This window comes from Argiope bruennichi, chromosome 4 (assembly GCF_947563725.1).
Source record: "Argiope bruennichi chromosome 4, qqArgBrue1.1, whole genome shotgun sequence".
In the NCBI taxonomy this organism is placed as follows: domain Eukaryota; kingdom Metazoa; phylum Arthropoda; class Arachnida; order Araneae; family Araneidae; genus Argiope; species Argiope bruennichi.
The window spans coordinates 26,660,931-26,677,353 of NC_079154.1; the positions used below are offsets into that span (position 1 = coordinate 26,660,931).

At 26.2% G+C, this 16,423-nt stretch overlaps 2 protein-coding genes across 2 annotated transcripts in view; both read left to right on the forward strand.

Moving 5' to 3' along the window:
- Nucleotides 1-1,905: 1,905 nt before the first annotated feature.
- LOC129966516 (transcription factor kayak-like) lies at nt 1,906-10,208 on the forward strand. Its single transcript, XM_056080951.1, has 4 exons — nt 1,906-2,144; nt 5,598-5,927; nt 6,226-6,333; nt 6,845-10,208. Exons 1-4 carry the CDS (start codon nt 2,037-2,039, stop codon nt 7,295-7,297), a joined length of 999 nt encoding a protein of 332 aa, XP_055936926.1. The 5' UTR covers nt 1,906-2,036; the 3' UTR covers nt 7,298-10,208.
- Nucleotides 10,209-12,795: 2,587 nt separating this feature from the next.
- LOC129965708 (poly(A) polymerase type 3-like) overlaps nt 12,796-16,423 on the forward strand; it is a 36,974-nt gene continuing 33,346 nt past the window's right edge. The window contains exon 1 of the mRNA XM_056079821.1: nt 12,796-13,036. Coding sequence (XP_055935796.1) covers nt 13,029-13,036 — 8 coding nt within the window. The 5' untranslated portion in view covers nt 12,796-13,028. The remainder of the gene's footprint in view (nt 13,037-16,423) is intronic.

Genomic DNA, 16,423 nt, shown 5'->3' on the forward strand with positions numbered 1-16,423 from the left:
TATTACATTCTTAATTTGATATTCAAACTATGTTCATTGTTTCATCAAATATTTAATCGTTTCACTTTTTTACATTGTCGAAGAAGGATCAAGTTTAATATCTGTGTAGTTTATAAAGCAAATAAATAAATGAAGTTAAAACATCGCAATATTTAGAAGATAGATGAATCGGATATTTACGTTTTTAAAAGAGCTTTGAACTGTCTTTATTAGAAAGATTCAGGCACACAATAAACAGAACTTAAGTACGACAATTGAAATAAAACCGTTTTATTGTCGGACAATTTAGTAAAAACATGAAATTATACCTAAATGATCTGAAACCGCATATAACCAATATTCCCACCAAACCAGCTGGTTACCTCAAACGAATAGTAGAAAATGTATGCATAAAAACCTGACTGCGTAATAATAATGCTTTCACCAAACGTTCACTCAATCAAGTTTTTTTTTTACTTATCATAGATCTAATCCAAGGTTGCAATACTACAACTGCTACTCCGGCCCTCCCGAAGGCACATATAAAATCTGAATGACTGGAACGTCACGATAGCACAGGGAAGTCCTAAAAGTCATCATCGGCCACGGTGCATCCTCTCCTCTAGAAAGTACGTCTCATCATTAGTAGGGAGTAATTGACCCCACACCATTACTGTACCAAGTAGGGATAATCAACTATCATATCGGGTGACCTCCGGGGTAATCAAAAAATGAGATATACCACTATTCCAGATATTATCTTTACATTTTATTTATTTATTTATTTTCCTCAGTCACTTCAACAACAATTTTGGTCTGGATCTTAGACAATTAAGACACTGCTTGTATCGAGGAAGTTGAGAATCTATAAGAAAGAAGAAAGAACCTTGACTCACGATCATTATATTCAATGCTTCTGATAATCTTGTGATCCATCTCCTATTACCTCCCTATATTTATCAAGCCATCCCTACTCAATTGATACCAATTTATTTGTTTTGCCTATTTTATTGCAGTAATAAAAAATTTAAAAATTGGAGATAATACCTGGTAAATGAAAATCTGATATACGTCTTGAGAGCATTATTATTTTAGTATTGTTTCCATTAATGGATTAATCCATTAATGTCTATTACTAAAATATGAACAGTTTAACAAATATTTAACTAAAAGACCTACAGAAATTCTTCTTTTCTTTTTGATCTTCTGATATGAAATATGATCAATTTCACCACATGACATTATACACCTTTTTACCATTTATTTAGGGGGAAATACTTATTGTCACATTTGAAATTTTTAAAACCCTTTAATTTCCTGATAGCCTAAGAATTCTGTGAGAATTCTAGAATTCTAAACTTTTCTTATAGAATTCTAAATTTATAATAAATTATAATAAGTGCCATGAGTTTTCGAAGAGAAGTAAAGGCTTGAATGTGTTACAGACGTGCAGTGAATATGATATTCTTCATGCATTAAATTCGTATCATACTAGAACATGCATTTCTAAGTTAGGCTCCATCCCAATCCCAAATGCCAGCGACAGACATCCATTTTTTTTTTTTTTTTAAATCTTTTGGATAAGCCCATAAAGTTGCTTCTGTATTATTTTTAAAGGAAGAATTTGTAAAATGTTTCTATTTGTCACAGTGTTTAATGCGTAATAAATGTCATAATTAGTCCAGTTGTCAAAGCGTCCCGAAGTACTTTTAGGACAAATGAACATAACTTTAAACAATTTGATGATACACAAAGCTAACATATTTTTATTTACAATTTAAAGTTTCTATTTAAGAAAATTATTTTTTTAAGTGAAATTGTTTTGCTTATATATATATATATATTTTTTTTTATAAATATCTGAGTCAGATGACTAAAGTAAAACGTACAAAAGAAGAGCATTTCTCCGATCTTATTTTTGCAAAATGATGTCATCGGCTTATGACTCATTTCGAAGGTCTGTGAGCGATCGTGTATGATGATGTAATTTGTATGGATGAAATTTTTTTCGATTAAAATTCTGAACAGTTGAAAATATTAAGTTTTGATATTATCATATGTATTCTCAATTGAATGAAAAAAATTTATCAGCGGATCGTTTATTCGCAGCTGATATTTTATCATCTATGGCGAATGGCGCAGATGAATCGTCCCCTTCTGTTCCAGTAAGTTATTGACAATCGGAATATTTTGGTTTTTTTTTAGTATATTGTTCTTTTACTTTCCTCACAATCGTTCGCTTTAATCTTTGATATTTGCATTGTATTTCACTAACTTTTAATTGCTTCTGATCCTGAACGACATTCTGTTAATCTAAAATATATAAAATATTGTTCAATATATTTTCATTTCTTATTGTTTTTGTAGTGATTAGAAAATATATTTTATTGATCATGGTATTATTGTCCTGTCTTTATATGTAGATTTAATATTGTTATTATTGATGATAAATTTCTATAATTAACAGTTTTTAATATTAAAACTTAATAATGGATTTTCTTTTTTTGTCAAATCTAATAAGTCAGAATTTTATCAGGTTCAGTCAATTAATATTGTGTACATAATAGTAATTACATTAATATTAAATTCATAATATTTAACTGTAAAGATATGCTTTTTTAATCGACAAGATATTTCTTTTCAGTAGTATTTCCTATCTGAATTTAAGATAAAATATTGAAATCAGTTCTTTTGTGTTTTAAAAAAGTTGTGTTGTGCTGCTCATTTTTATCCTGAATAAATATTGTATGGAAGTATCCTATTCATCTGACCATGAAGATTGTTTCAGAATAGTCTTTTTATAGCTTCAAAACAAAATGTTAATCATGTTAAATAAAACCAGAAATTTAGAAAATCAATGATGTCAATCTCATCAATTCACTTTTTAGAATAGTATATTCCTCAAATAAATGTAATTTATGTCTTTCTATCCTAATTCAGCTGTTCGCTGAATAAAAATAATTTACTTTGAAAACTACTAATTTTTAAAAGGTAAAATATCAATTTGATTATTTTTTTAGAAATTGATTGCATATTTTGCCAATATAAGTTTTCCATTTTTAATCAGGATAAAAATTATGGGAAATGAAAACTTCTTTTAAGCTCTGCCATGTAACGGAAATACATTTTCAAAGTTCTCTATTCTTTTTCTAGTTTTAAATAATCAACACTACTTTAGAAGATAGATTTACAAAATTTTCATGAAAGATTTCAGGTTGATTTTTCTCTTATAAACTTGAAAATAAATAAAATATTATAAAATAGGCATTCACGATAATATAACTAAAGTATAAAATCTTGGAGCTTAGTTTATTTCACTTTCATATTACATCAAGTACTTGTTTATTTTTTTGATGCTGTGACAAATTTCCAAAAAATACAAACCGTTGCCAAGATTTTGCCAAAATCATTGGTATCTTATGCATAATGGAACTTGGCAATTTTGGTAATTTGAAAGTTGCCTAGTAAATCCCTTATCTTTCTTTGTTCCTTAATTTGAAAACTGCAAGTAAACTGGAGAACCATTAAAAAGAAGAAATATCAAATTAAACTTGTGAAATTTTACAGTATCATTGTTTTTGAAGAATCATAACTTTACAAGAAATAGCATTCATATTGCATATTATTAAAAAATATATTTATACTGGTTTGTATAAGAAAATCAAAACATTTCTTATAAAACTAATAAATTACATATAAACAAAATTTCAAAAGCTTAATTTTTTTATGAGTAAAAAATTTTTCACTGTGTATTGATTTTTAGTAGTTCCTTTATAGAATTTTCATAAATAAATAGCACAAGCATAACATTAAAAATATTGACTATTTCTTTTCATCTTTCTCAAAAAAAAAAACAGAATTCTTTTTTTTTACATGTTTGCATGAAATGACGTATCGCAAGTAATATGTTTTCATTAGCTCTTATGGGGAAATCTACAATTCCAAGTGCTTTGCATGATTATTGCATGTATGCCTTTGTACACAGGTATTTACATAATTAACAGAAATTACTAGGAATCAATTATTGATGGTTTAATTATTTTTTTTACAAAAATTCAAAGAACATTTAAATATCCATATCCTGTTTAGCCTGTGCATTCAAATAATGTTTTCCTACAACTTTTCACCATTTGCTTATTAAAAGCTTAAATTCACATTAGAGTAGTCTGAGTTACAATTTAATAACAAATAACTCTATTTCAATCTTTTTTTAAACCTTATATTTAAGGTCTTCTTAAATCTTATCTTCTAATTTAAATATTAATTAAATTAATATTTGAATGGAAAGATGAGATAATCTTAGTAATGATAATTAAAATTGTAATTTAAATGTCAAAAATTTCACATACTGAATAATAATTTTATATCTAATCTTAATAATAATATTTGGAATATCTATCCTGTTTCTTTATAAAAAGGATCATGCAACTTTTTAAAGATCAGATGAAATAAAAATTCAAATATTTACATGAAATAGTTTTCTTTGTGTCTTTTAAATTTATAAATTAACAGAATTTTGAGTTGCTATCATTAAAACTTTTTATGGTAATTATGTATTAACTGAATGCTATTAGCCGGTGTTTAGATTATTGAAAAAGCCTATTATTGTGCCGTCTATGATGTTTAATTGTTGGTATGCAGTTAAAAACTAGTGTTGCATTACTGTAATCAAAATATTGTATGATAGTATCTTGATCAAAATATTAAATTGTATTATCTGTTCATTTTTATTCTGTTATGTGAATTTGGATCTTATAAAATCTGTATACTTACAGAACTTGGACCTGTGTATTAAATGCATGTCAGTGATTAATTGCCAAAGATGTCATGCTTTTGCAATTAGTGATTGCTCATGAAAGATATATTAATCTACTGAGTACATTCACCAATGACTTGTAGTTAATACAACTTATTTAAATTGATGCTGAATCTGTGACATTTTCAATATTATTGTAAAAAAATGTAAATTATATATTTTAAACATTGATTTTTAATCAAATCAATCTATTTCCTTTGATTTCTTAATTTTGGAAATCATTTTGAATTTTATCTAATTCTTTTGATAAGCAAAATGTTGCATGCAGATGTTAAGAAATATTTAAACCATTTCCCTTAAGGAACACAAATGATAAAATAACTTTGCTAGAGCTACACTATCCCTTGGATATTTTAGGGTCCTTTATCTTGCAAACTGCAAAATATTCGATTCATATATATATTATACTTTTGATCTAATATGCTTCAAATCGATTCAAATTCAGCAGAATTTGATTATCTTCTATAAGCTTTTTTCGCCTTTTCATATGAATTTAAAATTATGCATTCGCATGAATTTTAAAATGTAATATCCATTTAAGTAGGGTTTTATCTTATTTTATTCACACGCATTGTTCAAGTACATTTCTTGATATAATGTATTTTCTTTTATCCCAATTGGTCCAAGTTTTTAGTATTTGAAGGCTATTTTTCAAAAGGTTACTTTTAAAAGAAATTATTCTGTACAATTAAAATAAGATTCCAAAGTGAAAATATATTCAAGGGATATTTCAATATTTTTACCTATTTTGATTAGCAAAAAGCTAGCTATTGTGAAATAACATTTAATTTTATGTTTTCAGATATCTAGTATTGGAGGATTAACATGTGGTATTCCTACACGAACAACACCCACTTTGACTCCTACAACTTTAAGAAATATCGAGGAGTCTTTCATGGAACTAAGTTCGATACCTCCTGCCCCATTAGAACATCAGCATCAAGCTGGTTTTGCACCTCCAGTTGTTTCTTTTGCAAGTGTGCCTAAGCAGGAAGATAATCATTGGGCAGATGATTGTATGCTATCTTCTGATAGATCTATGGACTCTCCTATACCATCTGAAGCATCCTCTAGCTCACGTTCGATGAAGACTGGGCGCAGTGGTGGCAGACGCCCTTTAAAAGATGAAAAGGTATAAATATAGATGCGTGTGTATAAATTACTCAGATTGATGTTAAAAACTTACTATGTAATGTTTAGGTTTGTCTGCAACTCTGAATTATATTCTCATTAGTGATTGGAAAGTGGCACAAGATATTTTACCTGTTTAATGTCTACACTTTATCTTATGAATTTGTAAAATGGAGTAATCTCTGAAATAAAAATAAGTGACTGCAAAGTGGTGTTAAAACAATTGTTCTCCATAGCATTTTTTTTCTATATTATTTTGTATAAAATAATATATCTATATATAAATTTTGTTTTTATAGTTAAGTCCTGAAGAAGAGGAACGAAGAAGAATTAGACGAGAAAGAAACAAACTAGCTGCTGCCCGTTGTCGCAAACGACGCATGGAGCTTACAACTAACTTAATGCAGGTAATGTTCATTTTAATAAAATTTAATTGAAATTTTCTTTGGAGATAAGAATCTGGTATTTCCTCTTTTTACTGTTCAGTAGTATATGTGCATTGTACCTTTAATAATTGGATCAATATTACAACATATTCAAATTTATTTTTAATTAAATTACTGTTCTTGTAATGTGATGTATTTAAATCTTCAGTTTAGCATCATTGAATATCATTTCTTTTACACAGTACTTATTTCTAGTAAATTGAACTGTTTTACATTTTGGAATGCTTATTTGTTAGTTTTATCAAATAGTTAAAGGTTAATATTTTTAATACCTTGTTTATTCAATCAATATGTAGTCTCAGTCAGGGACATTAAACATTATGTGTAATTTGTAAAGTATTGAATATTTGTTAAAAAATTTATAGTTTTCACTGTATATTCATAGATTAATAAAGTTTAATAATTTATGCATTATTGATTCTTGTATTGTTTTAATATCCCAACTCAATGAAGTGATTTATTATTATTTTAGGAAACTGATGGCTTGGAAGAAAAACGACAAACTCTTCAAAGTGAGATCCAGTACCTTACTCTTCAGAAAGAAGAATTGGAATTCATTCTTGAAGCTCATAAAGCCACCTGCAAATTAGATATGAATCATAAAAATAAATCTGTCGATACAAAGCCTAACTTAAGTAAGTTAAAGCCATGTAATCGACCAAATTCCTTGTCATTGTCTTCCAACTTCAACAGTGACAGTGGTACCTCCATGAAGTCATCTCCAAATATCAATGGAATGAACTCTTCCTTGAATACACCATCTACTGGACTCTATCAGTTTGAGTCTTTAATGGATGGTAATGGTGGTACAGCAACATCCGCAAGTGGCTTTGTGATATCATCTTGTGGTGGCCAACAAAGAAGCTCAAGTAGTGATCTGTCTAGTCCTGATTCAATAACACCACCAAAGCTGGTTTCTTTGTGATGAACTTTTACTGTTTTTTGCGTGTTGCCTTAGATATTCATAGTTATAAAAGGCATTAGTAATTAATTACAAAAATAAAGGCACTTTAAAACCAAAAATTTTTTGTCCAGTTATCGTAGTCTTTTGCTATTGTTTAAAGTCTTTTTATTCCCATGCAATCTTAAGCAAAGTGTGTGCCTTAAATTGATTAATATTTTTCATTTTTAAAGTCAAATTTATTAAGGGCATAAATTATCACTATTTTTTAAATGATACAATTTTTATAATTAATATGACAGTAATTGCCAGAACTGTCAAGTATTTACTTATTGTACTCTTCATTAGTATAAATGAATAATACGCATTTAAAATAGTTTGCATTTATCTTTGATTTCTTTTTTAATATATGTAATTCTTTAAAGTTCATTATCTTAACCAATCAATATTATGCTAAATTTATTGATAATAAGTATAAAATCTACTCTGTAAATAATTACAAAAAAGAGTTGCTGTAGCACCTGTATTTAATGTATTAAGTGCAATGTTGATTATTAATGACTGATTACTGAGGAGTGCTTATTTTTCAGTAATGCATGCCATAAATGATAATTAAAAATAAGAATTTTGCTCATAGTTTGTTAATGTTTTATTTGTTAACTTGCCTATCCTTAAAGTCCAATTTCATTTTTCAATCACTTATAGCTATTTAACATAAATTTAAAAGTATTTGCATATTAACTGCATGCCATTAACCAACTTTTGTTTTAACTATATGCAATTGGCGACTTTTAATTTTAACTGCATGTCATTGATCCACATAATAAAATTCTAGCTATGAGTTCTGTCAGTCAGGTAACTCTCCATACTTTTGCACATGTGAGATAAAAGAAAATGTGCTTAACTGGGAGATCAAATCTAACGAAGAATTCCCGAAAGTATCCACCTTATTGTGCATTACTCCTTTAAGGAGCAAAATCATCCAAAAGTGCTAGTCTTAGAATTTTGAAAGAACTGTAATATGACATCTGTGGCAATTTTTTGCTTGGGGGATTAATTTTTAGTTGCAATAAAACTGAAGCCTTTAGTATTTTTTTGCTAGCATGTAGTTAATAAACAAGTACCAGTTTAATGACCATGAAGTTCTGTAAATTGATAATTCAAAAATTTAATGCATTTTATGATTTGTATTTGCTTAATCATATTGTTGCTGCATTTGAAGTACTATAGTGTAAAATCTACCATTTTTAAATTGAAGTTGGTACAGACTTTTGTCACTTGTTTTTATATACTTTGTACTGTGAATACTTAGCTTGAGTTTGTCTTACTGTTCTAATCAGGTTTTTATTTATTTTTTTCCTGGTGAAAAAATTAGTCTTGCAAATGAAGAAATGTTCTTTATTTTTTAAAAATATATAATGAACATAATTAACATTTTAATTTGTATTTCTTTAAAAAATTTCAAAAGAAAATAGGAACAAAATTACATTTATTATAAATGTATTAACTATTCAGTGATCATATTATACAATTGCAGTACTGTAACAAAATCTTATGCTTTTATATTAATGTTTTTTTAACATAATATGTTATCTTTAAGACATACTCAATAAAATTATTTATGTAATGGAGGACTTAGCTTGGATTTCTTTAGCAGGAATATATATATATTCAGAATATTAATTTCAAAATAAGTTTTGTGTTCATTTCTAATCAGCAACAATGTGAAATTCTTTTTTGATGTTGATTAATTGAAGTATTTTAAGTATTTAATTTGCGGTTATATATTTATGTGAAACAATAGCTAAAAAAATTATTCTCTTAAATCCTTTATCATTCATTTATTAGTTGCACAAATCAGTTTTCATCATTAATAAATTGGTTGTGCTGAAAACTATTTCTTCATAACTGCCTTAAAATTCTATCTGTAGAATTTCTTTATTTCACTAAGTCAAATATTTGAATTTGCTGACAGTCTTTATAATAGTGATTATTATATTTAGTACTGCCAGATGTCAGTCAGTATAGTGTAGAAATGTGTTATTTATTGCATTGAATTGTCCTACTTTTAAAATGATCTGAAAGTATTGTCTTGCCAATCTTTTTATTCATGAGACAATATATGTTTTTCTATTTCCATTTCATGTGTAGACAGTTTAGAATGTTAAACAGTAGACAATTTGAAAATTTTTGAATCTATGAAAAGATATTGTAAATTATTTTATTACTAATATTCTAGATATTGATTTTTGATATATGCAGATATTTTTATATATTTATTCTCAGGTACACTATCAGAGAATGTTTGCTAGTCACCTAGATATTTGACATGGAATTTTACTTTTTAAAATGCTGTATGTTTTTCTGCTGGAATATGAATTGTGCTTTAATATTATCTGTTAATTTTTGAATTTACTCATTAATGGTAATTTTAGTGCCTCATGGATAAAATACATGTAGCAATGCTTATAGGAAAAAGTAACTCAAATAAAAAGTGAAAAAAATATCTTAGCTATAATTATATGTGAATCAAATTATGAAATTTTATTGTGTTCATGCAAATATATTTGATTTTTCTTCTTCTTTTGACTGAGAGATGAAATTCTTGTTTAATTTCTTTCTCTTGATTATATTCTTTTATATATATATATATATATATTGTTAAAATTTTAAAAAGTAACTTCTTAAATGTATAAAATTTTATTTGAGTTTTAGAAAAAGAATATTTCTGTTTTTGTTTGTATGATATAATTTAAATCTCATTGATTATTTATGTATCATAGAGTTCATTGTTTTGTGTTTAATTTTTGCATGGAACTGTAATATCTTTTCCCTTGTGTCTGTGCATACATTTGTGATAATCTTTCTACTGCAAGCTTCTGCTTATAAGCTTTGTATAACTATCATACGTCCATAATAAAATCTATATTGTAAATTTCTGGTTTATTGTCAAAACTAATATAAGTTTTATATTTAATTTGTTTTGTGCTTTGAACAAATTGTCGAAATCATTGTTAAATTTGTACAGAAGGCTCAATCTAAAAACATATTTCTTTACTTCATAGAATTAATGCTGAAAATAAATACCAATAAATCATAATGTAATTATTAAGTTTTTGAAAATAGGAAAAATAGTGTGAAGTTTTAAAATGATATTTTTGGTGTCTTTAATAAATCAAATAATATGGCATCCTTTAAGGAAAAAAATGCATAAAAAATTTTCTTATTCTTATCAAACAAAATTTTTAAAAGAAATTTCTATCTGCTGTGAAATTAATCTAATTTTTGGCAACATAATGTATCTTGGAGATATAAATTTCTTCCACTCTTATCTTAAACTGATAAATATAAATTATATGTATAATTTGCATGATATTAAAAGAAGATTAATATACTACTTTAAATTAGCAACACAAATTTTAATTAAATAGAAACTAAAATTAATGTTGATACTTTGTGGAAACTAACTTGTTTTCTTCATAATGAATACATTTTTCTTTAAATTTTTATCATGTTGAATTCATGATTCCCATGATGTTGAATTCATTTGATTCTTTTCTTATAAACAATCCATAAATAATTACTTCCTAACACTTAAAATTAATAATGTCTCTTTCAAGTTGTAAGAATTATCAGTATTTTTCTATTCTTGAACTATTATTAACTTGTGTATGTTTGACTTTGATGAAGGTGTGTGTGTTAGGAAAGGGAATTATAATTCAAATGTTACTAAAAGGATATTATATGAAGTATGAAATGCATGAATCTTAAAATAAAGGGCAGAACAAAATGTCTTTTTAAATAGATTTAGACATAGAAAAGATTTCAACTCATTTCTAGAAACTAGAAAGTTTTCTAGTTTCAACTAGAAAGTTTTCAACTCATTAAAATACCTGAAAAAAAATTGCAAATCCTTTTTATTACTTCTCGTCTTAGCATTAAATTGTGCTGACCTGCTGTAAAAGATTGAGGAGTAAAACTGTTTATAGATTGATTAAAAGTTACACAATCCAATCAAACTGTACTTTTGACTTCGGGAAACATATACCCATCAAACAGCAATTTAATTGGCTCTAAATTATTGGTCATCCTGAATGTGTCACTAGTATTGCTTTCATATAAGAGAGAAGTTGTAACGTTCATTTCTCGCAATTAAATAAAAGATCTTAAAAGAAAAGCTGAAATAGGAAAATTATTGGTATTGAAACGGCTTATACAACAAGTCTTCTAACCTTAAGATAGGTTTATTAAATCAGCAGCAAATTTTTAAAAGTGTAACTATGTATATAATATAAAACACATTTTTAAGCAGAGTCGTGACCGAAAAGAGAAAAGACACTTTGAATTTTTAAGCTTCGCTTTATTCCATCCAGGGAGACAATTTATGTACAAGCAAGAAGCGACGAGGCACGTCAATCCACAGCACGACACAAGAACGGAAGCAAAAAAGGAACAAAATTGTTTTCTCCGATCTTTATTTACCATTAGATTCCGATAGGGATTTCTTTACATGTCGATTTAGGTATCTTTCAAGAGAATTTGCTTTGCTTGAAAGGTTTTTATCCCTTCACTCGGAGCGTGTGGAATGGGATCGGGAAATAAAAGAACATTTCGGAATGTAGTTAATATGGGCTAGATTAAGATAAAAATTAGAAAATTGATTAGAATTTAATTTAGATTTAGAGATATCATTACATAAATATATACAATTATATATATATATTATATATATGTATATAAAAGTAATTTTCCCTTTTGTTGAACGTTAAATTGATTGATTTCATTTTAATGTCCGAATGTAGAATCTCTGTTGTCTTGTTTAGGAAATGCTATCTGGAAATGGCAAAGAAAAATTTCAAAATAGGAAATATATCAAATTATGGGAAATTTATAGAATGCTTTGTTTGAACTTTCCAACAACATGCTATCTGTCTTTCCTGGAAGACTGTGAAAGGGAGACTGTTAAATACATAGATAGAATATTACATTCATGGTTTTCATTTTATGGAGTAAGAAATAATTGAAAAATTATCACTCTTATAATTTGAAAAGTATGCATGAAAAAGTGTAACTAGCTACAAATGCCTTTATTAGCCTTCGAGATTTTTTTTTTTTGTGTGTGTGTGTGTGTGTGTGTCAAATAACTCATGGAAACAGTCGCTAATTGTTTTGTTCCATTCCTAATCAATAAACTTTTCGACGAAAGCTTTAAAAAAAAAAAAAAAAAAAAAAACCTTTAATATCCTTTTTTGTGTATCCGTATCTATCTATCAGAGGTGACGGATTAGTATAATATGACGTCACCGCAAAGGCCGTTATCCTTAGTGAAAATATAGAACTATACGAAATGCCAGATTTAATTCTCCTGTCTATATTATTTTAATTCTGAAACAGTATTATCCTCTTGGATTTAAAAATCATATTTTGATTTTTCTTATCATATCTCTCAAAGCCTTTTAAAACAAGAATGATTTCCATTTGAAATAGGAATAATCGTTTCGGTTTCGAATTTATGACTTATGATGGCATCAGGAGGACATTTATAAAAATTTATACTGAAGGAAAAATTTTTAGCGCTAGTTCGCCATGTTAAGCTTTGTAAAAGTTTGTTTATAATTTAAAAATCACAGTAGGTATGAATTTTTTTATTCCATTAGTTAAAAGAAAACAAAGAAGAACTGTGTGAGTCTCCTTTGCAAACAAGTATAAAATAAGTTGGGTTGATGAGGTTTGAATTTCTTCCACCAGTGACATTATGACGAGGTACTATTTTCTTTTGTTTATGTTTGAATTTTTTTATTTAAATAAAAATATTTTTTATATACTGTATTATTAATATTCGTTGGTAGTGAAATAGCATATACAATTGTTCTTTTTATCATAATCAACGTGTGACGTTCGTACAAACTTGTTTATCATTCTGAATCGGTGGTTGCATCACTTCATTGTATTAATTTTTTATTTGTTCTAAACTACCACTTTTCTTATTATGTATTTATGCAAATGCTATGTATATTAAAGAAAACTGCAATATTTTTATATTTATGTACATATAAACAGATAAAAACAATTCATAAATATTTTGACATACAGGTGGTGTTTTTTCTACAAGACCTTTATATGGGATCTGAAAATAGCCGGGTTTTTAATAAAAAGAGCATGCTTAAAAAAACAGGGCATTGAATTTTGTAAATTATAAACAGTGCTGTTCTTGATACACATCAATAAATATATATTTGTCATTGTTTACATTGGAGAGAAAATAAAGGACAGTGAACTCTAGGTGATTGTACCTTGAGTAGGATATCGTCTGAAGAGCCAGTTTAATTGATTGTGATAAAATTTTCAGTTATTTGCTTCATAATATATTGTCTTATTACTAGTTTACAACAACTGGACTTTATTTATGTTACTTAAATGTTTCATAAATAACATATACTCATCAACCCTAGTAGCATACATATATTGTATGATATTAAACAATATTCTATAATATTGTTGAATATTAAATGATATGATATAATATTGCACATTATTATGTTATATTGTGATAGAGGATGTGCTAATGGGGAAATACATATGCATTAATTATTCATAAAGTAACATAAAATACATAACCACATTTTTTTAAAAAAAATTTTCCTAAGTATATTTTAAACTTTTCAATCAAATTACTAAATATAGTTACAGATAATTAAGTGTAAATAGAAAATAATAATAAAGAGGAAAAGATGAAAAGTTTACTTTGAATGAATTTGCAAAGTTGCTTTTCTTTAGTTTTATAATTTAAAATCTAAATTTGTGGCATCCATAATAATTAAAAAGCAAATTCCAACTACAGAATACTGTACAGTAAACAAATTATAATTTCTTAGAGGCAATCATTTGCCAAATATGGTAACTTAGCTGAGTTTTTTAATTAATATTTAATGAGTTTTTTACTTTTTTTGAGAGAGATTTGGCAAAAAGTCTGTTTAGTGTTCTTTTATTTTATCGTAGATCCTTCTGTATGGTTGATGTTGTGTAGCTTGTATATATTGATTATTGAAATATGTTTTATCCTTTTTACTTAAATTTAATTAGGAAATTTTTTAGTCTTTTATTTATTTTTTAAAGTTTTTACATTATTTTTTCAGTGAAATTTGAAGCATTATTTCTGGCAAATGTCTCAGTTATAAAAATAAATTCTGTATTAGGATAATTTTTGATAATCAGTTTCATTCTACTGAAGATTAGTATGGAACATTTGTTGTCTGATCAGAGTATAGTTTTGTCTTTAATCAAATAATGTTTATTATATTAGAGAATTAATATTAAGTAAATACAAAAGTAAAAAAAGTTAAAAGTATGAATATTATCAGTTAAAATTTCTGTCTTGAAGATTCAGGAACATATATTGTTTGATATTACTAGAAACCGATAATTAACCACTTAACTGTTTTATTTTCTTTACTATCTATAAGATGACACCTTCTATTTTGAGAATATTTTCTTATTTTGATTCCAATGGAAATCCATTGGATACTTGACTTATCTATGTATTCGAAGTAATTTTAATATTGGATTGTAATCGTTATAAATGTTTTATTTTTTTGCTTACAGCTATCAAAATTCGATAAATCGATGCACGTATGACACTCAACAAACATATTCTATAATAAATAATTATAATGTTCTTAATTACTGATGTTCATTTGTTGTTAGAATTTAAAATTTTCGCAATTCCTATGTTATAAATTTCTATGAAAGAGATTAATTCATATGATACATAAATCTTCCTTTAATGTATTAAAAGGTTTTGATTATATGAGGCTTTAAGTTCAAAATTATTTTATAATCTGTTCCTTTATCCTTTATTCTAAATCTGACTTTAACTCAACACTGTAACATAAATCAAGTAGATTTTCTGGTCTTTCTCAGATCTTCAAGCACAAGGTGATAGCCTCTAATTCTTATATTAATAAATATATGTCGTACATTTTAATAAATTTTGAGTTTTTATTTGTTAGTTTTTTAACATTAAAGGGTTGCTTTTTAACCATAGTACTGATATAATCGAATCCAAGCATCAAATGTCAATTATTTTGCATTTAAATTTGAATTTTTTTTGTATTGCTTGTATTAAATTTGGTAGTTAAAATAACAATAATTTTATAATATAAAGATTACTTGGGCATAGTTAAATAATTCAAGCAAGAATAATAAATGTGTAAATTAAATGCAATGTACTGTAAGTTAAAATTTGCAGCTCAAGAAGTTAATGTTTATTGTACAGCTCAAGTACTTAGTGTCCATTTTGCATGCTGTATTGTAACAATTTTTATTTTTTAAAATTTCTTTAATGCTTTCTTGTATAACTATGCTATGTATTACATCAGTAATCATGGATATAATTACTTACATGGTTGGATTTGGGAAAACTTTTTGCACTTTGAGTTTAATTTATTTTATTAAACTCTTATCCGTTTTTAAAATCTATATCAGAGATTAATTAAAACATTTTATTCTAAGCAATTATTTGGTTTAAAAGATTTGTTTCAAAAGTCAGTTTTGTCAGGAATGTATCTTCATTTCAATGAACATCTGAAGTATAATATTTGTACAAAATAGTTTATAGTTATCATGTTGAATTTTTGGATTGTGTACAGTCTGTCTAATTACATAAAACAAGTTTTAGTATACTTCATAAAGTTAACATATATAATGATGAATATTCAAATTTTTAAAGTAGTTGCTATGAGAGTAAACCTTTGTTTGATAGAAAAATTTAAAAAAGGTATTTAAAATTTTGAAAATATTTATTTCATCTTGGGATTTTATTATATTATAAATTCATACAAACTTATGTTTCATGAAATATTTTAGCTTTTTTTTTTTTTTTTTTTTTTTTTTTTTATGATTGCCATAAAATCTTGTTATTTGACCCAAACCAAGTTTTTATTTTGTTGTATATAGTTTATCAGTTTTCAAAGTTCTTAATCAGTTTATGCACCATCGGTGATTATCAATTATTAAGTCAAAGTTAATTAAAATTTTTCAGTTTTCTGGATGATAGTAAAGAATTATAATTCTCGATCATTTTTAAGCTAATAGATAATTAATAAAACAATTTTATATAAATTGTAACAATTTCGGATTTTTTAATAATTA

Excerpts from the sequence above, each read along its gene's own strand:
- LOC129966516 (XM_056080951.1), top strand. The coding sequence starts at position 2,037 with ATGTATTCTCAATTGAATGAAAAAAATTTATCAGCGGATCGTTTATTC. Across the intron at positions 2,145-5,597 it reads AATCGTCCCCTTCTGTTCCA|ATATCTAGTATTGGAGGATT; the intron begins GTAAGTTATTGA and ends TTATGTTTTCAG. Across the intron at positions 5,928-6,225 it reads GCCCTTTAAAAGATGAAAAG|TTAAGTCCTGAAGAAGAGGA; the intron begins GTATAAATATAG and ends TTGTTTTTATAG.